We start from the raw sequence: 24617 nt of genomic DNA, 5'->3' as shown, positions 1-24617 counted from the left end.
TTAGAAAAAACAAACCAAAGTGGTCCTGCGATGTGAGAATAATAATGTATATTGAAACAATAAAATAGTGTTCACCTTTTACCCCTTTCATGTCCAGTTAAGCATACTCCATGAGGTATAGTGATTTTTTTTCTTCCAGTTTTATTGAGATATAATTGACATACAGCACTGTATAAGGTGTACAACATAATGATTTGACTTACTTATATCATGAAATGATTACCACAGTAAGTTTACTGAACATCCATCATCTCATATAGATATAAAATAAAAAGAAAAACATTTTTTTCCTTGTGATGAGAACTCTTAGGATTTACTCTCTTAACAACTTTAATATATAATATACAGCAGTGTTAATTTTACTTATCATGTTGTACTTACATCCCTAGTACTTAATTTATCCTATAACTGAAAGTTTGTAGAGGTATAGTGATTTTGATATAGTTCAGAAGGGATAATTCAGAATGAATAGGTACAAGGGTAGGCACACACAAAAATACAGATTTTGAAAGTCGAATTGAGGTAATGGGGCGTGTAGTGTAATAGGGGAGTGTAGATTAGAGCTATTTAATAAAGACTTAGATATATATATAAAATTATTTAGTAAAGTGATAGTTTCCAGTAGCATTTACAAATCTTTGAGATATGTAAAACAATTTGAGGTTATAAGAAGAACCTCTATTAATATTTATTTCTAATCAACTTTTAAAATTTGTAATGTTTACATATTTTAAATATAATATAACCTCTTCATACAGTATAACATATCTGTATACTTTATACTTAGATTTAGGTTGTACTCTCAGTTTTCTTTTTACTGATAGTATGTGTGTTTACCAAAAAAAAAAAAAATAATGATAATAATGATATATATCTTCTGCCTTTACCAGGGATTGGAGAGTAGGAAATCGTTTTTAATTTATCAGTATTATCAGGAGAAATGGGGAGTGGTAGTTTTCATTCCCAGTAGTGGGAGTAATATATGTAAAGGGGAGAATAGTGAGTTCAAGAAATTAAATAAAAGAGCCAGTGTGGTTGGAGTAAAGGCAGTGACTGAATATGAGGCTGGAAGGGCAGGTAGGGACCAGTCATGTAGAGCCTTATTGATAACACTTAGAAGCCTTTGAAAGTTTTAGCAAGCAGTCACATATCATTTCTCAGCTTTTTGTCCATGTGGTTTTAATTAGGAGATCACTTATGACTTATGGTCAGAAAATTTAATTTCTTCATCAGTACAAGGGCTCACTGTCAAATTGTATCAACATGGTAAATTTGTTTAATTTTTATTTGATGATTATCTTCACCATATTTGAAGCTTTTTATTAGTACCATTGTGCCAAAGGTACAGTGAAATTCAAACAGCAATGGTAGTTTTGTCTCTCATAGTACTTTGTCTTTACACTACTTTGGGGAGACTTAAACTCTTTAACAATGACTGACTAATTTTGATGGTGTCAGCCTAGACCAGGGTTCAGCAAACCATAGCCTGTGGACTAATGTTGTCCAAGGCCTCTTTTTTGTGCAGCCTTCAAGCTAAGAATTGATTTTACATTTTTAAAGGGTTGTTTTTTGTTTCTGTTTTTTTAAAGGGAAAGAAAAAATTATATGCGAGAAATTGTGTGTGTCCTCAAAAGCCTAAAATATTTACTATCTCTCTTCTTATAGAAGAAGTTTGCCAACCCCCGAAAAAAATGAATGAGGTTTCAATAAAGAGACATATCTATGAAGAAAATCACCAAAATGTTTTACTTTAGTAAACTATTTATTTAGGGTTACTGTATATACAGAGCGCTGGGGATACAAATATGAATAAGATAAGGTTCCTGTCCTCAAGGATTTGGACATATTCACCAATTAAAAAGTGTGTTAAATTCTATAACAGGCCAGTATCCAAAATGTTATGACACACAGAGGAACTCAAGCACTAACCACTGACATACTGAAAATGTGACATATATACTACTATAATTTGAGTAGACAAGTGGGACAAGGACATGAAGTTGTAAAAGTAATAATGGACTATATCAGATATGGTGTATTTTTTTATTTGAGGGAATTGAAACTTTATTGTAGATGCAGTTGGGAGCTATTGAAGGATTTTGAACGGGAAGATGAAAATTATTTCATATATTGTATCAATGAGAATAGGCTAGATTTTGCAGTGCTAAAAAAGATCCCAAAATTTCAGTGACTGAAAACAACAAAGGCTTATTTTTTATTCATGCTATATGACCATGACGGGTCTGCTCCATGTTGTCTTCCCTCTAGTATCCTGTCTGATGGAGCAGCCTCTGTCTATCTGGAATGTTGCTTGTCTTATGAAAGAGAGTAAAAGGCCACAGTAAAGCACTAACTAGCTCTTAAAATTTCTGCCCAGAAGTAACATATGTTAGTTCTCACATTTCAATGCCAGAGCAAGTCACATGGTTAAGTCTTATGTCAAGGAAGTATGGGAAGTATAATCCTATCAAGGGAGGGGCAGCAAATATTTATGAATAATAATATAGTCTGCCACATAGGCATTTTAGAAAAATGCAAAACATTACAATATGGAGAATGGACTGTGGCAAGAGAAATGCATGAAGACAGTAGATAATGGCTTCAGGTTTGGATATATAAAATTTGAGCTGTCTTTGGGCTATTGAGGTAGAGATGTTAGATAGGTGTGGTTTATAGTTTATGACACCTATGGTAGAGATACAGATCTAGCAGTATGTAGATAAACTTGAATTTGACAGTGAATGAGGTTGCCCAGGGAGAAAGTGTAATTTGAAAAGATGACAGAGTTGGAGATTTAAGATACATTAGATTTGAGAGGGAAGTGGATGAAAAGATGTCAGTGAATGACATAAAATTTTTAAATAGTTTTTTAATAAAAAAAGTAAAGAGTACATGTCATAGAAGTCTCTTAATGTCAGACGTCATAAAGAGGTCAAGAAAGATTTGGACAGAAAGTGTGAAATGATTGGGGAAAAGTGGTTTTTGTTTTTTTTGGCTGCGTTGAGTCTTCGTTGCTGCACGCGGGCTTTCTCTAGTTGTGGCAAGCAGGGGCTATTCTTTGTTGTGGAGCACGGGCTTCTCATTGTGGTGGCTTCTCTTCTGGCGGAGCACGGGCTCTAGGCATGCAGGCTTCAGTAGTCATGGCTCGCGGGCTCTAGAGCGCAGGCTCAGTAGTTGTGGTTCACAGGCTTAGTTGCTCCACAGCATGTGGGATCTTCTCGGACCAGGGCTCAAACCCGTGTCCCCTGCATTGGCAGGCGGATTCTTAACCACTGCGCCACCAGGGAAGTCCCAGGGAAAAGATTTTTTAAAACAGTTTGCAGGCAGAGGTAAAGTTAGAGCAGTTTGGAGGCTTGAGATGAGGAAAGGGGACTGTTAGAATTTAGGTAGCATTGGAATAGATTAGACCTCTTTATTTCCAGCAGTGTGGTAGATTAGATGTGCATAGGAAACAAACTTCTCAGTACCAAGAACTAAAAATACTAGATAAAATGTGGAAAACATTTCTTAAAACATTTACTGAACTTTGAAATACATAAATATAGAAAACCAGAGACTTTCAGAAAGCTTGATTCAACACAAATAAAGAGCATTAGGGCTACTTGACATCTGCTTGAGTCCTGGTGGTATAGAGCCTGGTTATTGGAACACATCCAGGTATAAGAGACAAAGGACCAAGCCTAGAACTCCAGCAGACAGAAGTTCACATCAGATTTCCCTGTATAAATGTGTAACTCCTTAATGGTGTTACCAGTGTAAGAGCAAATAGAAACAAATCTATCACAGAAGCTAGATCCTTGTTTCAGTTTTAGCTTTGGGTGGAGCAGAAAAAAGAGTTTCTGAACACAAGCTCATACTCACCTTCTGTCTCTCATGCAGATTTATATTGCCTGTGAGACAAAGAAAAAAATTAATTAAAATTTGTTGTAGGTTGGTCGTGCCCCCAGTTGCCTTGCAGAGCCAAAGGCAAGCTTAATTTCTGTTCAGTATAAAGCTAAGCTTTTCTTGATCAGTGTATCCTCCATCTTGGTTGACCTAGCCTTCTCATTTACTCCAGCAGCCCAGGAATGGCAGCCTTTATTTTGCAATTGAAAGGCAAATAAATCAACCAGAAACTATGTATGAACAATTTCTCCAACTTAACATGTTAAATGCTCAGATTTTGCTGTCTTCCTTTTTAACAGTGTATCATTACAGTGTCCAGCATCCAATCAAAAATTAATAGACATGCCAAGAAGCAAGAAAATATGACTTAGTGGAATAAAAATCAGTCAGTGGGAACTGCCACAAAAATAACATGTGATGGAATTAACAGACAAGTACATTAAAACAGCTATCTTTGAGAATTTAAAGGAAAACATGAATATAGCGAATAGTAAAAATGGAAGATATTTTTAAAATCTAATGTTAACTTCTTTAGGTGATAAATATCTGAAATGAAAATTTCACTGAATGGGATAACAGCAGATTAGACACTACAGAAGAAAAGATCTTTGAACTTGCAGAAATACTAATAAAATCTATCTAAAATGAGTTGTAGAGGTGGGGAAAAAGACTGATATAAAATGAATGGAATTTCAGTGACCTGTGGTACAGTATCAGCAGGGCCAACATACATAGGCTCTGAGTCTTATAAGGAGGAATAAAAAATATTTGAAGAAATAATCCTCAGAACTTTTTCACACTTAATGAAAGTTATCAACCCATAGATCCGTGAAGTCCTACAAATCCCAAGCAGGATACACAAACATACAGAAATCAAGGGACATCATTATCAAATTTCTTAAAACCAGTGGTTAAGAGAAAATCTTAAAATTAACCAGCAAAAGCAAAGAGACAAGAAAACACATAGTATACAGAGAAACACTGGAACGAATCACAGCAGATGGATTGTCAGAGATGTTGTAAGACAGAAGACAATAAAAATGATGTCTTTAAAATGCTGGAAGGGGAAAAAAACCTATCAAGTTAATATTCCATAACCAGTGAAATACCCTTCAGAAATGAAGGCAAAATAAATATTATCAGAAAAACAAGCTTAAAGAATTTGTTGCCAGCAGGTTTACGGTAGTAGAAATGTTCTTCAAACAGAAAGATCATAGTAGATGGAAACATGGCTCTACCAAAGGAATGAAGAGTTCCAGAAATTTTCAGTAAATAAATATAAAACACCCTTTTCTTATATTCTTTTGAAGTTCATGTGGCATTATATCAAGATAGCATCATATTCTGGACCATAAAACATCTTAATAAACTTTAAAAGTTTGAAATCATACAGAATATATTTTAAGAACACAATGGAATTGAATTAGAATTCAGTAACAGAAGATATCTTGACATTTCCCAAATAAGTGAAAAGTTAACAACACACTTCTAAATAGCCCATAAGTCAAAGAGGAAATCACAGACAAAATTAGAAAATCTTTTAAATTGAATAAAAATGAAAACACATAAAAATTTTATGGGGTATAGCTAAGTCTGTGTTTTTAGCTTTACAAAGTTAAACGTTATTAAACAAAAAAGGTCTAAGCCCAAACTCTCACCTTTAGGAAGCTAAAGACAGTAGAACAAATGAAACCCAAATTAGATGGAAGAAAAATGATAAATATAAGAGCAAAAATAAACAGAAAACATAGAGAAATCAATGAAAGCTTATACTGGTTTATCGAAAAAAAATTTTTAAAAAGGAGAACTGTAGCTGAAAGGATTAAGAAAAAAGAAATTGAATTAGCAGTATCAAGAATGAAAGAGAGGATATCAGTGCAATTGCTACATACCATAGCAGGACAATAAGGGAGCATAATGAACAGTTTTATGCCAATAAATTTGATAAAAAAGAGCACATTCTTTGAAAAACACCAGCTACTAAAACTCAAGAATAGCCTAAAGAGCCCTACATCTATTTAAGAAATTGAACTTGCAGTTTAAAACCATTCTACAATGAAAACTCAAAGCCCAAATAGCTTCAATCATGAATATTTAAGGAAAAAATAATACTAAGTATATAAAAACTATTCCAGAAAGTAGGAGCATTTTCCCAACTCATTTTATGAGGCCAGCATTACCCTGATTCTGAAACCAGGCAACACATTACCAGAAAACCACACTAGTAAGCATGAATGCAAACGGTACAAAATATCAGATAGAGTCCAGTATGTTGAATATATAGCATACCATGACTACATGGGTTTATTTCAGGAATGCAAGGTTGGATTAACATTAGAAAATCAATTAATGTATTTTACAAAATTAACAGTAAGTGAGAAAATCATAATCATCTAACTAGGTAAAGAGAAAACATTTGCCACAATCTAACATCCATTTTTAATTTTTTTAAAAACCTGATTTTTAGAAATAAAAGGCATACAGATAGGAAAGGAAGAAGAAAAAAATATCTGTTTACAGATGATATGATCTATAGAAAAATTCCTAAGAAATCTGTCAAAAACACCACTGAACGGGGCTTCCCTGGTGAGAATTTCACTTTTATTCCTTTGCACTTAAAACATCAGAAAAAGCACTGGACTAGAAATATATGTATTTAAAGTTCAGTTCTTTATTCAATATTTAGCTGTTGAGTCTCTTAACTGGACCTTCATTTTTAAAGAAGTAAGCTCTATTCTTTCTGCTCCTCATCTCAGAGAGTGAGAATTGTTTTTTTGACCCACCACATATTATTAGGGAAGCATGGGCCAACTTTGAATTTATTGTGGGTACTGTAATGTACCTTATTCAGGAAACTATCAACTTGCCTGTGAAAGACAAATGCATATGGTATTGGGCTGGCCAAAAGGTTCGTTCGGTTTTTTCTGCAAGATGGTTCTAGTAGCACTTAGTTGTCTTTAACTTCATTCGAAACAATTTTGTTAGATTGTATGTGACGGTTGTCATATCAGCGTACATTTAAAAAAAAAGACTTATCAGGACTTCTCTTGTGGCGCAGTAGTTAAGAATCCACCTGCCAATGCAGGGGACATGGGTTCGATCCCTAGTCCGGGAAGATCCCACATGCCACGGAGCAACTGAACCCATGCGCCACAACTACTGAGCCTGCACTCTAGAGCCCGCAAGCCACAGCTACTGAGCCTGTGTGCCACAACTACTGAAGCCTGTGTGCCTAAAGCCCATGCTCCGCAGCAAGAGAAGCCACTGCGATAAGAAACCCGCACACCTGAACGAAGAGTAGCCCCCTCTCGCCGCAACTAGAGAAAGACTGCGTGTAGTAACGAAGACCCAACACAGCCAAAAATAAATAAATAAATTCTTAAAAAAATAAAAAAGACTTATCGAAATTGGTGAATTTTTGTGTAGCCATTTTAATATTGAAGATGGAGGGAAAAAAGCAACATTTTTGGCATATTATGCTTTATTATTTCAAGAAAGGTAAAAACACAACCGAAATGCAAAAAAAGATTTGTGCAGTGGTTGGAGAAGGTGCTGTGACTGATCGAACGTGTCAGAAATGGTTTGTGAAGTTTCGTGCTGGAGATTTCTCACTGGACGGTGCTCCACGGTCGGGTAGACCAGTTGAAGTTGATAGCGATCAAATCGAGACATTAATTGAGAACAGCCAACGTTATACCATGTGGGAGATAGCCGCCATACTCAAAATAATCTAAATCAAGTGTTGAAAATCATTCGCATCAGCTTGGTTATGTGAATCGCTGCGATGTTTGGGTTCCACATAAGTTAAGCGAAAAAAAACCTTCTTCACCGTATTTCCACATGCTAATCTCTACTGAACATAACGAAAATGTTCCATTTTCAAAACAAATTGTGACGGGCGATGAAAAGTGGATACTGAACAATAATGTGGAATGGAAGAGATCATGGGGCAAGCGAAATGAACCACCAACAACCACATCTAAGGCCGGTCTTCATCCAAAGAAGGTGATGTTGTATATATGGTGGGATTGAAAGGGAGTCCTCTATTATGAACTCCTTCTGGAAAACAAAACGAGTAATTCCAACAAATACTTCTCCCAGTTAGACCAACTGAAAGCAGCAGTTGATGATCCAGAATTAGTCAGCAGAAAACTCATAATCTTCCATCAGGATAACGCAAGACCGCATGTTTCTCTGATGACCAGGCAAAAACTGTTACAGCATGTCTGGGAAGTTCTGATTCATCCTCCATATTCACCAGACGTTGCACCTTCAGATTTCCATTTATTTAGGTCTTTACAAAATTCTCTTAATGGAAAAAATTTCTATTCCCTGGAAGACTATAAAAGGCACCTGGAACAGTTCTTTGCTCAAAAAGATAAAAAGTTTTGGGAAGATGGAATTATGAAGTTGCCTGAAAAATGGCAGAAGGTAGTGGAACAAAAGGGTGAATACGTTGTTCAATAAAGTTCTTGGTGAAAATGAAAAATGTGTCTTTTATTTTTACTTAAAAACCGAAGGCACTTTTTTGGCCAACCCAATATTATGATATTTAATCTTGCTATGAAAAATAGAGTGGTATTCCTCGTCTTTTATCCTTTGTAAAGTTATTTAAATAACTAGTTGTGTTCAGTTTTTATCATGTGTGATTTGTTGTCTTATTTAGTGAACGGAGTTCCGTCTCGAAGTCCAAGATTGGTTTCTTCTGGGGATGACTCTGTGGATAGTCTGCTGCAGCGGTTGGTACAACACGAGGACCAAGAGCCCCTGGAGAAAAATATTGATGCTGTGATTGCATCTGCCTCTGTGCCACCTTCCTCCAGTCCAGTCCATAGCCACAGCAAGGAGCGAACCCTGGGAAAACCAGACAGCCTTCTAGTGCCTGCAGTCCCCAGTGACTCTTGCAGTAGTAGCATCTCACTCCTTTCTGAAAAGTTGCCCAGCAGCCATTCCCCCCATCATATCAAGAGAAGTGTAGTAGAAGCTATGCAGCGCCAAGCTCGGAAAATGTGCAATTATGACAAAATCTTGGCCACCAAGAAAAACCTAGACCACGTCAATAAAATTTTAAAAGCCAAAAAACTTCAAAGACAGGCCAGGACAGGGAATAACTTTGTGAAACGCAGACCAGGTCGACCTCGGAAATGTCCCCTCCAGGCTGTGGTATCAATGCAAGCATTCCAAGCTGCCCAATTTGTCGGCCCAGAATTAAATGAAGGTGAAGAAGGAACAGCACTGCACCTTGGCCCTGATACAGTTACAGATGTCATTGAAGCTGTCGTTCAGAGTGTAAACCTGAACTCAGAACATAAAAAGGGATTGAAGAGGAAAAGTTGGCTGTTGGAAGAACAGACCAAGAAAAAGCAGAAGCCATTCCCAGAAGAAGAAGAACAAGAAAATACTAAAAGGTAATTTCTTGTTTAACATTTTGAGTAGAGGAAACTAGCTTATGCACAAATGTAACATATCTGTGCAGCTGAATTGTTCATTTAATCTAACAACCTTTTACTATATAAGACCTGTTCTTTTTAATTAAGAAGCAAGGGGGAATGTAACAATCTAACACAAGGCCCTTACTATACAGATGAGGAAATCAAGACCCAGAGAGATTGTGTGTTTTATCCAGTGTATAAATATGAGTGGAATTATTTTTACTATCACACTATCTTATCTCCTTTGTGCTCTAAAACTTTTCATCCCTATCGTCAAATACATTTTTTAAGTCTTTCTGCATGTTAGATTTTTTTTTAATTAATTAATTAATTTATGGCTGCGTTGGGTCTTTGTTGCTGCGCGTGGGCTTTCTTTAGTTGCAGCAAGCAGGGGCTACTCTTTGTTGCCGTGCGCGGCTTCTCATTGTGGTGGCTTCTTGTTGCAGAGCACGGGCACTAGGCGCTCGGGCTTCAGTATTTGTGGCTCGCGGGCTCTAGAGCGCAGGCTCAGTAATTGTGGTGCACGGGCTTAGTTGCTCCGTGACCTGTGGGATCTTCCCAGACCAGGGCTCGAACCCGTGTCCCCTGCATTGGCAGGCAGATGCTTAATTACTGCGCTACCAGGGAAGCCCCTAGATTGTTTTTTAATAGTTTCTTTTTTATATTTTTACTTTTCCCCAAAAGGTGTAGGGCAGAAGTAAAAAAATCACCCTCCACCCCCACCCCCGAGAAGACCATTTAATCCTTTTGTTATATATCCAACCAGATTCTTTCCCTGAAGGAATATTTGGTTTTAATTTTATGTATTTATTTATTTATTGGCCTCTCCATGTGGCATATGGGATCTTAGTTCCCTGACCAGGGATGGAACCCGTGTCCCCTGCCGTGGAAGCACAAAGTCTTAACCACTGGACCACCTCTGTTTACAGAAGTTTTTCGTAGCTGTCTATGCATACGTCTATGAAAAAATACTTTTTTTATAGAGAATATATGGGATTTAAAATTTTTTCCTGAGAATACATGGTCATAAATAAATCAGTGAAACTAGAAGTTTACTGATTCAGGAGTTAAAGTCTCTTCACATGATCTCATTTCTTATCAAATCCTATTTTCACGGGTAAGACTGTTAACAATATATTGTGTATCCTTTGATACTTTTCTTATGCATTTACAAATACGTGCATATGCAAAGCTGTTATTTTATATAAGTGGTAACATACATATTACACTTAATTTTGTAACAACTTTTCTCTTTATGTATCTTGGTGATCTTGTCATTTAGTACATATAGAATTACCTTATTGCATGTCAGGAATATATCATAATTTAATTATTCTCCTTCAAAGGGTTACATATTACTTTTTTACATATAGGTCTTAAATCAGCTGAAATTTATTCTTGTATAAGGTATGAGTGAGTGCTATGTTTATTGCCAGTTATTTATCAAGGTTGCAGATTTGTAAGCATTTTTGTTTTATATGTAGTGTCTATAATTTATATTCCCATTGGATTTTTGTGAAGTTTTGGGGTTTTTTTGAAAGGGGAAAAAATTTAATTAAGAGATTTAAATTTTTTGAATTTTTAAATGATGGTCTTACCACTATTAATTGATCATCATTTCCCTACTTGTTTGAAATGATACCTTTATCATATAATAAATTCTTAAATATCTTTGGGTCTTAGGGTGTTCTTTTATATTTTTATATTCTCTTCCCATCAGTCTGTTTTGTTATCAATCTGTTATTTCTGTTTTAATTACTGAGGCTTTTAAAATATCTACAAAGAGAATGACTTTTGCCTTCGCTATAGTAAGAAAGTGACAATTTGAGACATCTTAACCATTCACTTTAGGAAGGGTCATGTTAAAAATGTGCCTCAGAGAAAAGGCTTTATTTCAGATAAGCCCTTCTGTTCCAGCAAGTTCTAGTAGCATTAGTCAGCAACATTAAACACTTATTTTCCACAAAATTATATTCTGGAATTTGAGGAGATGATAAAGAGAAAGATACAGTTTCCACCCTCAAGAGATTGTGTAGGCAAGGACATGACACAGTGAGTTCCCAGAGATAGCAACAGTTTTTCACCTTTCTCGAACTGGAACCTACTGTAGCACTTGTTGTATAGCAGGAGTTTGTTCATTTATTTCTTTATTTTATTTTAAAAATAAATTTATTTATTTATTTATTTATTTTTGGCTGTGTTGGGTCTTCATTGCTGCACACTGTCTTTCTCCACTTGCAGCGAGCAGGGGCTACTCTTCATTGCAGTGCACGGGCTTCTCACTGCAGTAGCTTCTCTTGTTGCGGAGCACGAGCTCCGGGTGTGCAGGCTTCAGTAGTTGTGGCACGTGGGCTCAGTAGTTGTGGCTCTCAGGCTGTAGAGCACAGCGCAGTATTTGTGGCACACGGGCTTAGTTGCTCCGCCACATGTGGGATCTTCCTGGACCAGGGCTCAAACCCATGTCACCTGCATTGGCAGGCGGATTCTTAACCACTGCACCACCAGGGAAGTCCCTCTTCATTTATTTCTAAATTAGGTATTTATTGCAAAATTATTTCATGTGCTGAGGGTAAATACAATTGTAAGCAAATATAGAAATATTCCCTATCCTCATGGTTCTTACATTCTAACGACTATTATGAAGAATTATTTAGGTTTATGAGCTTATATTAGAGGTAATTGACTCAGTGTTTTTGTGGAAGTAATGACTAAGGTAAAATCTGAAGAACAGACTTTATTTGTTATTTAGAGGAGCAACGCCAGAGCATACATTTTAGACTGGTAAGTATGAAAAGGCATGGCAGGTTCAGGGAAATGAAAGAAACGTTTTGCGGCCAAAACACATTAATTAGAGTAGTATGGTGTCAAATGAGTCTAGAGAAGAGGTGGTAGGGACCAGATCTTGCAGAGGTCCTTGTACACCATATTAAAGAGTTTGATCACTATTCATTGATTAATAACAAACCAGAATGCAAAAGAATATTGTAATGATTATGAGCTGGGTTCTAGACTCAGAAAAACCTGGGTTCAAATCCTGGATCTAAAAGGAAAAAAAATTTTTTTAAACTCATGTAAAAAAATAAAATTACAATTAAAATATTAAAAATATTTAGAAGTGAGTAAATACTGTGCTACATATTGAAATTTGTGGGATGTATCTAAAGAGGTACCTAGAGGGAGATTCATAGCCATTAATGCTTATATTTTCAAGAATGCTGAAAATTCATGAATGAAGATATTACCAAACAAAACTTGTGTCTGGTTGCCGGTACACAGTAAAGCCAAACTAATGACACCAGGTTGTGGTGAGGGAAAGTGCAGCATTTATTACGGGATGCCAAGCAAGGAGTTCAGGACAGGTAATGCTTAAAAAGCCCGAATTCCCTGATGGGTTTTAGGAAAACATTTTTATTTTTAAAATTAATCTTTAGTGGAGTATAGTTCTCTACAACGTTGTGTTAGTTTCTGCTGTACAGCAAAGTGAATCAGTTATACGTATACATATATCCCCTCTTTTTTGGATTTCCTTCCCATTTAGATCACCACAGAGCACTGAGTAGAGTTCCCTGAGCTATATACAGTAGGTTCTCATTAGTTATCTATTTTATACATGATATTGATAGTGTATATATGTCAATCCCAATCTCCCAATTCATCCCACCTCCCTCCTTTCGCTCTTGGTATCCATTCGTTTGTTCTCTACATCTTTGTCTCTATTTCTGCTTTGCAAATAAGATCGTCTGTACCATTTTTCTGGACTCCACATATATGCATTAATATACGATATTTGTTTTTCTCTTTCTGAGTTACTTCACTCTTTATGACAGTCTCTAGGTCCATCCACTTCTCTACAAATGACCCAGTTTTGTTCCTTTTTATGGCTGAGTAATATTCCATTGTATATATGTACCCCATCTTCTTTATCCATTCTTCTGTTGATGGACATTTAGGTTGCTTCCATATCCTGGCTATTGTAATAGTGCTGCAGTGAACATTGGGGTGCATGTGTCTTTTTCAATTATGGTTGCTGGGTCATATGATAGTTCTATATATAGTTTTTTAAGGAACCTCTATACTGTTCTCCATAGTGGCTGTATCAATTTACATTCCCAACAGTGCAAGAGGGTTCCCTTTTCTCCACACCCTCTCCAGCATTTATTGTTTGTAGATTTTTTGATGATGGCCATTCTGACCAGTGTGAGGTGATACCTCATTGTAGTTTTGATTTGCATTTCTCTAATAATTAGTGATGTTGAGCATTGTTTCATGTGTTTGTTGGCCATCTGTGTGTCTTCTTTGGAGAAATGTCTATTTAGGTCTTCTGCCCATTTTTTGATTGGGTTGTTTGTTTTTCTCATATTGAGCTGCATGAGCTGTTTGTATAATTTGGAGGTTAATCCTTTGTCACCTGCTTCATTTGCAAATATTTTCTCCCATTCTTACAGTTGTCTTTTTGTCTTGTTAATGGCTTCCTTTGCTGTGCAAAAACTTTTAAGTTTAATTAGGTCCCTTTTGTTTATTATTGTTTTTATTTTCATTACTCTAGGAAGTGGGTCTAAAAAGATCTTACTGTAATTTATTTCAAAGACTGTTCTGCCTATGTTTTCCTCTAAGAGTTTTATAGTGTCTGCCTTACATTCAGGTCTTTAATCCATTTTGAGTTTATTTTTGTGTATGGTGTTAGGGAGTGTTCTGATTTCATTCTTTTACATGTAGCTGTCCAGTTTTCCCAGCACCACTTATTGAAGAGTCTGTCTTTTCTCCATTGTGTATTCTTGCCTCCTTTGTCATAGATTAGGTGACCATAAGTGCATGGGTTTATCTCTGGGCTTAGGAAAACATTTTTAAAGGCAAGGTGAGGGAGGGGCGTCCCAGGTATATGATCAGCTCATGCACAAATCTCTGATTGGTTGTTGGTGAGGTAACAGGGTGGTGTCACAGAGGTTAAGATTATCAATCCTTAGGTGCCAGTAGGTCTGTGATGCTTATGATCATTAAGTAATTAATTTCTTCCATTTGGTTTTAGCATCTGTAAAACAACTTCAGGAAATGTGCATCAGATACTATTATCTAGGTACTTCAGAGAGGAACTAAAGCAGAGGATATAGGGGAGGGGTCTGTCCTGGGAATACCCCATAGGGTCCTCCTTGGTTACAAAGAGTCCAATTAAGAAATTCTAAAAACGATAGGAGGTCTCTGGTGGCGCAGTGGTTAAGAATCCGCCTGCCAATGAAAGGAACACGGGTTTGAGCCCTGGTCCGGGAAGATTCCACATGCCGCGGAGCAACTAAGCCCGCGAGCGACAACTACTGAAGCCCGCGCACCTAGAACCCGTGCTCCACAACAAGAGAAGCTACCGCAATGAGCAGCCTGCGCACTGCAACGAAGCGTAACCCCCCCCTCGCCGCAACTAGGGAAAGCCTGTGTGCAGCAACGAAGACCCATTGCAGCCAAAAATTTTAAATAAATTTATTTATAAAAGAAAAGAAATTAGAAAAATGAGAATAAGCCCCAAAATGTAAAGGACAGAGATAAAACATATACGTTAAATTAACAAAGCTAAGGTACAGTAGAGAGAAGCACTGAAGACCAAAGTTAGTAATACTAATGATAACGAATAAAATATACAAACTTCTGGTAAGGTTGATCAATAAAGGAAGAGAAAGGGAATAATAAAATTAGGAACTAAAAAGGAAATTAGCTATATATGAGAGATTAAAATGTGACTACTATAAGAACTTTATGCCCAACAAATTATAAAACTCAGTTGAAATGTATGTGCTGTATTCCTAGGAAAAATACCTACTCGGAAAGAAATACCCTTTGTGCTTCTGTAATGTAAGTTGAATCTACAACGTCTTGCCACACGAAAGGACCAGGACCAGGTTTAAAAGAGAGTTCTATCTCTCTTTCAAAAGATCATTTCAGTCTCATTAAAACTCTTCAGAGAATATGAAGGGAGTTTGAAGAGGAATACACATACAGAAAGTATATAAATAGAAGTAACCAGTTTTAAAAAAATTTTTTTAATAAATTTTTTAATTTATTTTTGGCAGCGTTGGGTCTTCGTTGCTGCGCATGGCCTTTCTCTCGTGGTGGATGTGCGGGCTTCTCATTGCGGTGGCTTCACTTGTTGCGGAGCACAGGCTTAGTTGCTCCGCAGCATGTGGGATCTTCCTGGGCCAGGGCTTGAACCCATGTCCCCTGTATTGGCAGGCAGATTCTCAACCACTGTGCCACCAGGGAAGCCCTAAAAAAATTTTTTATAAAGTTAACACCCGTGTAGATACAGAACAGGTGAACATATAGAACATTGGTAGCATCCCATGTTCTTTCCCAGTCATACACCACTTCCTTGCCAGTAGCTATAATCAATCTCCTGACTTTTACCTTTTTTCATACCATTTAAGTATTCAATGTAGGCAATATAGTTTAGTTTATCCTTCCTGAACTTCACTGAAATGGCATTATACAAGACATATGCTTTTGTGCCTCACCTTTTTTGCTCAACATATAAATGTAAAACCATCTCTGATGTTGCATGTTGCTGTAGTTACCTCCTTTTTGTTATTTTATAGTTATCCATTGTTTGTATGTAATAGTTTTTCTTTTTTTTTAATTTTTTTGAAGTATAGTTGATTTACGATGTGTTAATTTCTGCTGTACAGCAAAGTGACTCAGTTATACATATATATATTCTTTTTCATATTCTTTTCTATTTATGATTTATTACAGGATATTGAATATAGTTCCCTGTGCTGTACAGTAGGACCTTGTTTATCCATCCTGTATATACTAGTTTGCACTTGCTAATCCCAAACTCCCAATCCTTTCCTTCCCCACCTCTCCTCCCCCTTGGCAACCACAAGTCTGTTCTCTATGTCTGTGAGTCTGTTTCTGTTTTGTAGATAGGTTCATTTGTGTCGTATTTTAGATTCCACATGTAAGTGATATCATATGGTATTTGTCTTTCTCTTTCTGACTTACTTTGATGAGTATGATAACCTCTAGATCCATCCATGTTGATGCAGATACAGAGTTTTTCTGTTTTACTGTTGGGTTATTTTCATTTTGACACTATTACCCAAAAATGCTGCTCTTAACGTTCCTCTAATGTTCACTGGTGGATATGGACACTAATTGCTCTAGGGTATATACCTAGGAATGGAATCACTGAATGAAACAATGGATTTGCCCCAAGACTTAATTTTAAGCTATGGTATATTGAGCTAGCATGGAACCAAATATAGAATTGGATAAGAGAAACGGATCCATACATGCAAGCTTGCTATATGATGGAGGTGACACTACATATCAATAAGGAAATAAAATTATATTCAATAAATGTGGTGCCCCAGAAGTTGATATTGCATAGGAATGGGAAGGAAATTGGATTCTGTCTTAATCCATGTATAAAAATCAGTTCCCAGTTGGTTAAATAAATACATAAGTGTAAAAAGCAAACCTTCAAACTTTTAAAGGCTAATACAGAAGGAAGAAAACTTTATGACCTTGTTTCTCAGAGTTCATAAACAAGATATCAAAAGCAGTAAGCATACAGGTAAAGATTGATATACTGTATTATTATTAAAACTAAGAATTTCCGTTTATCAAACATCATCCCAATAAATGTATGAAGACTTTATACAAACTGAGAGAAGAAATTTATAAGATATAATTTATACATTTTTGGTATCCAGAGTATGTAACCAAAGAAGTATTTCAAAACAACCCAGTATGATCCAGCAATTACCTTTTACATAGCTTAGGAAAACTCCAGCCCAATGATCACCAGAAAGCATTTTTTGGAAAGGTAGTAGCAAGATTGATTATAATATATAGAAACTGGAAATATCCCAGATTAACAGGAAAAGGAATAAGTATATTGTAGTTTTTTGTACAATGGAATATGATATGGTAATAAAAATTAATGAATTATAACTGACATGTAATGATAATGAATGAGCCTTAGAGACTAGATTAAGTGAAAGAAACAAGACCCTAAAAATGATATACTAACTGATTTTGTTTTTATAAAGCAAAAAAAAAAGCCACAAAAAATAAACAATGTATTGTGTTAATGTAGATAAATATATCATAAAGCCATATTTTATTTTATTTATTTATTATTTATTTTTTTTGGCTGCGCCACGTGGCTTGCAAGATCTTAGCTCCCTGACCAGGGACTGAACCCGGGCCATGGCAGTGGAAGCGCTGAGTCCTAACCACTGGACTGCCAGGGAATTCCCATAAAACCATTTTTTAAAATACCTTACCTCTTCTTTCTCTTTTCTTTCCTGAAGAATTCAATCTTAAAGCCATTTGGTAGGTATCTGTATGGGATGTGGAAACCATGGTGACCCTAAGCTGGGTGTTGGAGGCTTAATGAGGTAAAGGGTTGGATTATGGGGCGAGGGAGAGGGAATGTTAACCCAGCCTACGGTGTCAGAGCCCGAGTGGGATAAGAAGGATGCTCTTGTAATGAGGGTGCACAGTGTGGGGTATTAGGGACCAGCAAGGTTAGGAAGTGTCCATCTCAGATCTCCTTAATAGGAATTTTAAAAATTCTATGAGTAGGCATTTGCATTTCCTTTATAAGCCCCCAAGGTGATTCTGATATATATGGTCTATAGACAGAACTTGGAGAAACATGGCACTTGAAGAGTTTATATATGTAGAATATATACATACACATATAAGCAGGAAAGCAGAGAACATTTTTGATTGTAGGAGGAAGAAACATAAGGTAAGGCACAGAAAAAATGAATTTGGCTATAAGGAGAATGGGAAAAAAAATAATAAAATATGAAACCAATCCATCCATCTCATAACCAAGTAAGATTTATCCCAGTTACACAAAACTTGTTCAACATTTGAAAATCAGTTAATGTAATCCATCACATTAACAGGCTAAAGAAGAAATATCACATGGACATATCAGTAAGTGCAGAAAATTTTTTGACAAAAATCTAACACATGTTCATGATAAAAAGCTAGCAATCTAGGAATAAAAAGAAACTACCTCAACCTAATAAAAGCTATATGTAAAAAACCCACAGCTGACAACTTCAGTGGTGAAAGACAGAGGTTTTCCACTATTATCAGAAACTAGGAAAGGATGCCCACTTTTGCCGCTTCAGTTCAATTTTGTACTGAAATTCCTAACCAGAGCAGTTAGGCAAGAAAAAGAAAAGCCTGTGTTTATGGGGTGGAAGACTTAAGATATCAGTACTACCCGAAGTGATCTACAGCTTCAGTATCCCTATTAAAATCCCAGTGATGTTTTCTGTGAAATAGAAAAATCCATCCTAAAATTCATGAGGAATCTCAAGGGATTCCAAATAGCCAAAATAATCTTGAAGAAAAAGAACAAAATTGGAGGACTAACACTTCTATATTTTTTTCTTTTTATTGTCCTTTTGCACTGGCTACGACCTTTAACTCTGACATTGAATTTAAGTTTTGAGGGCAGACATTTGTCTTATCATTGATATTAGGAAAACTGTATTCAGTCTTTCACTATTAAGTATGAGGCAAAAAGAAAATCTAGGAAATTCCCTGATACGTCATTGCTTAGGTCCCAAGGTACCTAGCCAATCTGTGTGCTTATGTTTATTTTATATATAATTTCAAGGGTTTTTAGTTGTACTTAATGGGAAGATACGTAGAAGTGTCTATTCCATCTTTGACTGGAACTATATTCACCTTAATTTTTAAAGATGTTTTTGATTGATTTAGAATTCTCTTTTGACAGGCTCCTCCCTTCACCTTCCTTTTAGCACTTCCAGATGTCTTTTCATTGCCTTCTGGCTTGCATTATTTCAGACATGAAATCTGCATTCATTCTTATTTTTGTACTCCTGTATAGACTGTGTATTTTTTCTCTGGCTCTTTTTATTTTCTTCATCAATAGTTTTCAGAAAGTTTATTATGATATGACATACTTGATTTTTTTTTTAGTTTATGTTGCTTCTGGTTTGTTTAGATTCTTGGAACTTGGGGTTTATACTTTTTATCAAATTTAGAAAAATTTTGGTCATTGCTCTTTTTTTTCATTTTGAATTTTTTAATATTGTAAAAGTCACGTTATTGTGTGTATGTTTTTTGTTCTTTTCTATATGTTCGATTTTATTTTGGTAGGTAGTTAAGTTACTTGTGGATTGGTTTGGATTCTTTTGAAGATAGTTTTTAAGCTTTATAAGAGCTGGCTTTTATTCCAGAGATAGTTGAGCCCTACAAAAATGGATAACGTTACCCTCTGGGATCTCTATTGAATGCCCACAGTGTTGGGCAGTGTCTTTCACTCTCCTTAGTGGAATCTGAGTATCTGTCATCATGTGGGAGCTCCGGAAATTGTTTGGGTTATAATACTCTGGTGGTTCTTTGTCCAGCCTTATGGAATTTCACCTTGCACATACACAAACTTAGTATTTAGCAATGTACTAAAGGAGACCCTTACACAGATTTCTAGAGTTATTTTTCTCCATAGCTTTCTCCACTCCAGTACTCTGCCTCACAAATTCTAACTACCTCAGCCTCTCCATATTCTGATCTCTCTTTTCAACTCATTAAGTTGGCCATTCTCTGCTTTGGTTCTACTCCCTCCACCTCAGTCCTTCTTGTAAAGGCAAAGTGGTTATAGGAATCATCTCTTTCTATTTTATTTCCAGTTTTCTCAGGGATCACAGTGCTACAGTCACTGTTGTCCATTGTCTGATAATTGTTTCATAAACTTACTCCAGGTTGATTGTACTTTGCCGTGTTTCTGTTAGTTTCTGTCAGGAGGACAAATCTGGTATCTGTTACTCCAGCATGACCAGATGAGGAAATCCACATGTCTCTTTTTATAATTGCTCTGATGTTTTTTTAAATAGATAATTATTTGTAGGAAAAAAATTTCACCATAAAATTATCTTTAAACTTCTCTTTCTAGCTTTACTGAAGCAGCAGTTGAGATTCCCAGTCCTCCTGAAACCCCAGCCAAACCTCCCGAACCTGAAAGTACCTTGCAGCCTGTGCTTTCTCTCATCCCAAGAGAAAAGAAGCCCCCACGTCCCCCAAAGAAGAAGTATCAGAAAGCAGGGCTGTATTCTGATGTTTACAAAACTACAGAGTAAGTAGTGGTACCTATCAGCTGACATCCTTTAAAGACCTGTCATTCTTCCATGTTTTAAATAATACTTTGACTATCAAAAAAAAACAAAAAACAATGCAAATGTAATATACACAAATACAAATCTCATCACAAACACCTCAGTGTTCACTGTACTCATGATATGTTGTTTGGGGCTAATTATTTTCCCTGATCTTTATCTTCTCTCTGCCTTTCTAGATTATATTTCTGTAGTTTGGATTCTAATGATGCCTGTTTTCTTAATTGAAAATAAGAAAAGGGACACTCTGCTTGTATCTAAAATGATCTTGATGGTTTTCTACATTCATTCCTCATTTGTTAAATGCTGTGTTCCAAACTATTTGCCAGATGAGTAAAATACTTCTTATTTTTAAGAACTTCATATTCCCTTGGGAAAGTTCAGCTTGATAAGTCCTCTGATTGAAACATTTTAAAACCCCAGAGAGCTATCAACTCACTATATCATTCAGTAAGAAGTAGTTCACAGAGTATAGTTGAGTTAGGTTTTGGACATTCAACAGTAGTTTGCAAGATGGAGAAGGGCGTTCCAGTTAGGATAGCATGTACCAAGGCACATACTAGGACGCCAAGACTTTTCATATATTAGAACAACTCAGAAGTTCACTTTTTCTGAAATGTAGTGGTGGTGTGGAAAATAAGCATTGTGTGATAGGGACCGTGGACTTTACTGACTCTTAAGATATTTATCCCACTAAGCTATAGGAAATTAAAAATACTATTTTTAGAAAAGGAAGTGCAAAGTGTGATTTTGTGTTTTAAGATAACTCTGGCAACAGAGTGGAAAATGAATTGAATGAGAGAGTTACTAATGGCAGAAATTCACAGTATCCATCAAAAGGTCATGAGGAATTCTTGAATTTAGGCAAGAAAAGAATGAAATGGAAAGAGGAACAGTTACATTTTAGAGATACATCTGACTTGGTAAGGTTAAAGTGATCACCATATAAACCACAACACTTTATTTTGCATTGAAAAGATCTTTCATTAATTTGCCACTGAGGTAGGTATCACATAAACTCTTTGTACTCCATTTCTGCTTCTTGGGTCATGAAAATGTTTTATTAGTTAGGCTTAGTTTCAGCTGCCAATGATAGGAAATCCTCTCAAATAACCAAGACTTTTTAAAGATAAACATTTATTTTCCTTTAATTTAAAAAAAGTTGTGAAGTACACAGTTCAGAGTTTTAACATGGTATCTTCACAGTGTCTTCAGGGACCTAGACTCCTTTTTTTCTGTTCTTCCATTTCAACACTAAGCTTGCATTCCTATGGTTACCTTTTGTTCCAACATAACTGCCATAAGGTCTTCATTACAGAGAGTATAAAAGAGGAAAAGGGAGTAAAAAACAAGTATTGTACCTTCTTTGTAAGGAAGCATTATGGAGTGAATGTGTTCCCCTGAAATTTCATATATTGAACCCCTAATCCCCAGTGTGATGATATTTGGAGATGGGGCCTTTGGGAAGTATTGAATAATTATAGGTTATTTGGGTGGAGCCCTCCTGAATGAGATTAACATCCTTATAAAGAGAGACACAGAGAGATGATTTCTCTCTCTACCATGTGAGTATACAACAAGAAAGCAGTATCTGCAAGCCAGGAAGAGGGCTCTCACTTAGAACCCAACCCTGATCTTGGACTTCCCAGCCTCCAGAACAGTGAGAAATAAAATTTTGTTACTTAGACTACCAAGTCTATGGTAATTCATTATAGCAGCTAATCTGACTAAGAAAGGAAACTTCAAAACCTCATTTACAGTTACTGACTGAAACATAGTCATGAACCATAATTCAGCCACAGGGAAGGCTAAGAAATAATGGTCATTATTCCAGGTGACAATGCCTGAAAAAAAATTAGCATTGTCACTACAAATGAGAAAATGAAAATGCATTTTGGGAAGATCTAATACAGTTACGATTTTAAAGGAATGTTTTTGCTGAATAGAAAAGCAGATATAAAGTTCTCTGCTAAAAACTATATTTCAAGTTTTTGTTTTTGTTTTTGGGGTTTTTTTTTTTACTTGGTTATACCGGGTCTTAGTTGCGGCATGTGGGTTCTTCGTTGCCAAGTGCGGGATCTTCGTTGCGGCATGTGGGATCTAGTTCCCCGACCAGCGATCGAACCCATGCTCCCTGCATTGGGAGCATAGGGACTTAGCCACTGGACCACCAGGGAACTCACTGTAGTTAAAGTTTTACTTCTACTTTTTTACTAATGTACTTTTTCTGGATTAAATTCCTAAAAATGAGGGATTAATAATAAAATCAGTCTGTGCCTCAAAAGATCAGTATCATCAACTACATTAGTGTTTTAAAATGTCTCTAGTCGGATAAAAGTCTTTCACTCTGAAAAGGACCTTGTTTATGTTAGAGCTAGCTCTTCATCTCATAGAAATAAATAAGAAGAAAATGGTTTATTTTGGAATATTTTTTAAAACATAAACCAAATAATACAGGTGTGCATTCTTACAAGCTGTGAAGCCAATATATTTTTGTGGGCTGGCTGTTTTTTGTTGGTAGCAATTTGGGTGGGGATTGTTTGTTTTGTTTTTTAAATTAATAAACAATTATTCAGAGCAGTTTTAGGTTCACAACAGAATTGTTGGAAAGTATAGAGATTTTGCATATACCCCTGTCCTTATGCATGCACAACATCCCTTACTATGGACATCCTGCACCACAGTGGTACCTTTATTACAATCAATGAACCTGTATTGACACAGTATCACCCAAAGTTCATAGTAGGCATTAGGGTTCACTCTTGGTGCTGTGCATTCTATGGGTTTTGGTAAATGTATAATGACATGTATCTAGCACAGTAGTGTCACAGAATAGTTTCATTGCCCTAAAAGTCCTCCATGCTAGGGAAATTTGTTTTTTGGGTCACAGAATGGTACAAGGACATTGCAAGTTTACTCTTTTTTATATAAATCATTATAGGTTTTAAAAAACTGTGAGGGGAGTGTGTGATTCAATTAAAATTGGATCAAGATTAGACTCCAGTATCAGTATGGGAAATTAATTAGATGAGGAAATATTAGAAGTTAGAAGACCAGTTAGGAAGCAGGACACTTCTGTGGTTTTCCAGGATAGAAGTCATGTCGTGAGCTGAGGTGATAGCTAAGGTGGCTGGATGTTGGAAAGGGTGGACTCTTCAACATTTTTTACATTAAAATTGAAATGAATTAAAGACTGATTGGATGGTAGGGAGTAAAGGATTAGGCTAGAGTCAGTGATGATCCCGATGTTTTGTTTTGTATTCCTAGGTGTATGATGATGTCATTAACTAATATACCAGATAAAAGTGGTACAGCCAGTACTCCTTGGTTTAAGAAAACCTCTATTACTGTGTGCATGTATATAGGCACCAAAGAATATCTTAGTATTATAGTCATCAAACTATTAACCTGTGTATTAGTTCTCTATGCCTGCTGTAATAAATTATTTAAGTTGCTTAAAGCAAGTCAAATTTATTTTATAGTCGAAATCGATCTCTCTAGGCTAAAATCAAGATGTTAGCATAGCTATGTTCCTTCTGGAGGCTCTAGGGTAGAATTTTTTTTCTTGCCTTTCCAGAATCAAGAGGCTACTTGCATTCCTTGGCTTGGGGCCCCTTCTGTCTTCAGAACCAGCAGTGACAAGTTGAATCCTCACATTGAATCACTTCAACATTGGTTCTGTTTTCACTTTTTTTTTTCCACTGACTGCCTCATTTTTGTTCCTCTTCCATTTATAAGGACCCTTGTGATTAAGTTGGGCCCAGCCAGATAATCCAGAATAATCTCCCTATCTCAAAATCAACAGATTAGAAACCTTAATTTCTTCTACATATTCCCAGCTTCTGGGGATTTTGATTTGGGGAGGGGGTTGCATATTATTGTGCCTGCTATACCCTTCTAGGTTATAGGATTTGGAATGGGGTAGTGAGGTTTTTACTTCTTATTTTCTATGTGTCTTTATTGCGTGAAGTTATAGAAATGCTATATTACTTTTGGAATTTAAATTTCATCTAATAGGAGTTTTAAAGAATATGAAATGTCAGATATAAATCAGGTGAATTGGAGAGTGAACTTTAGACTTTAGAGTATACATTATGGTGAATAGCAAAATATCAAAAAATTAACACTACTTTGAAGGGAGCTTTTA

The 24617-nt window shown here is 36.1% G+C and overlaps 1 protein-coding gene across 9 annotated transcripts in view; it reads left to right on the top strand.

Moving 5' to 3' along the window:
• The window catches only part of ASH1L (ASH1 like histone lysine methyltransferase), a 209302-nt gene that overhangs the window by 79236 nt on the left and 105449 nt on the right, over positions 1 to 24617 (top strand). For 8 of the 9 annotated variants that reach the window (XM_068540958.1, XM_068540954.1, XM_068540956.1 and 5 more), the window contains 2 exons: positions 8552 to 9293; positions 20251 to 20430. In XM_068540958.1, coding sequence (XP_068397059.1) covers positions 8552 to 9293; positions 20251 to 20430 — 922 coding nt within the window. The remainder of the gene's footprint in view (positions 1 to 8551; positions 9294 to 20250; positions 20431 to 24617) is intronic. The other variant, XM_068540962.1, reaches the window with a different exon arrangement.

Source organism: Eschrichtius robustus, chromosome 3, assembly GCF_028021215.1.
Source record: "Eschrichtius robustus isolate mEscRob2 chromosome 3, mEscRob2.pri, whole genome shotgun sequence".
NCBI classification, from domain to species: domain Eukaryota; kingdom Metazoa; phylum Chordata; class Mammalia; order Artiodactyla; family Eschrichtiidae; genus Eschrichtius; species Eschrichtius robustus.
This window is presented reverse-complemented; position numbering and strand designations above follow the sequence as displayed.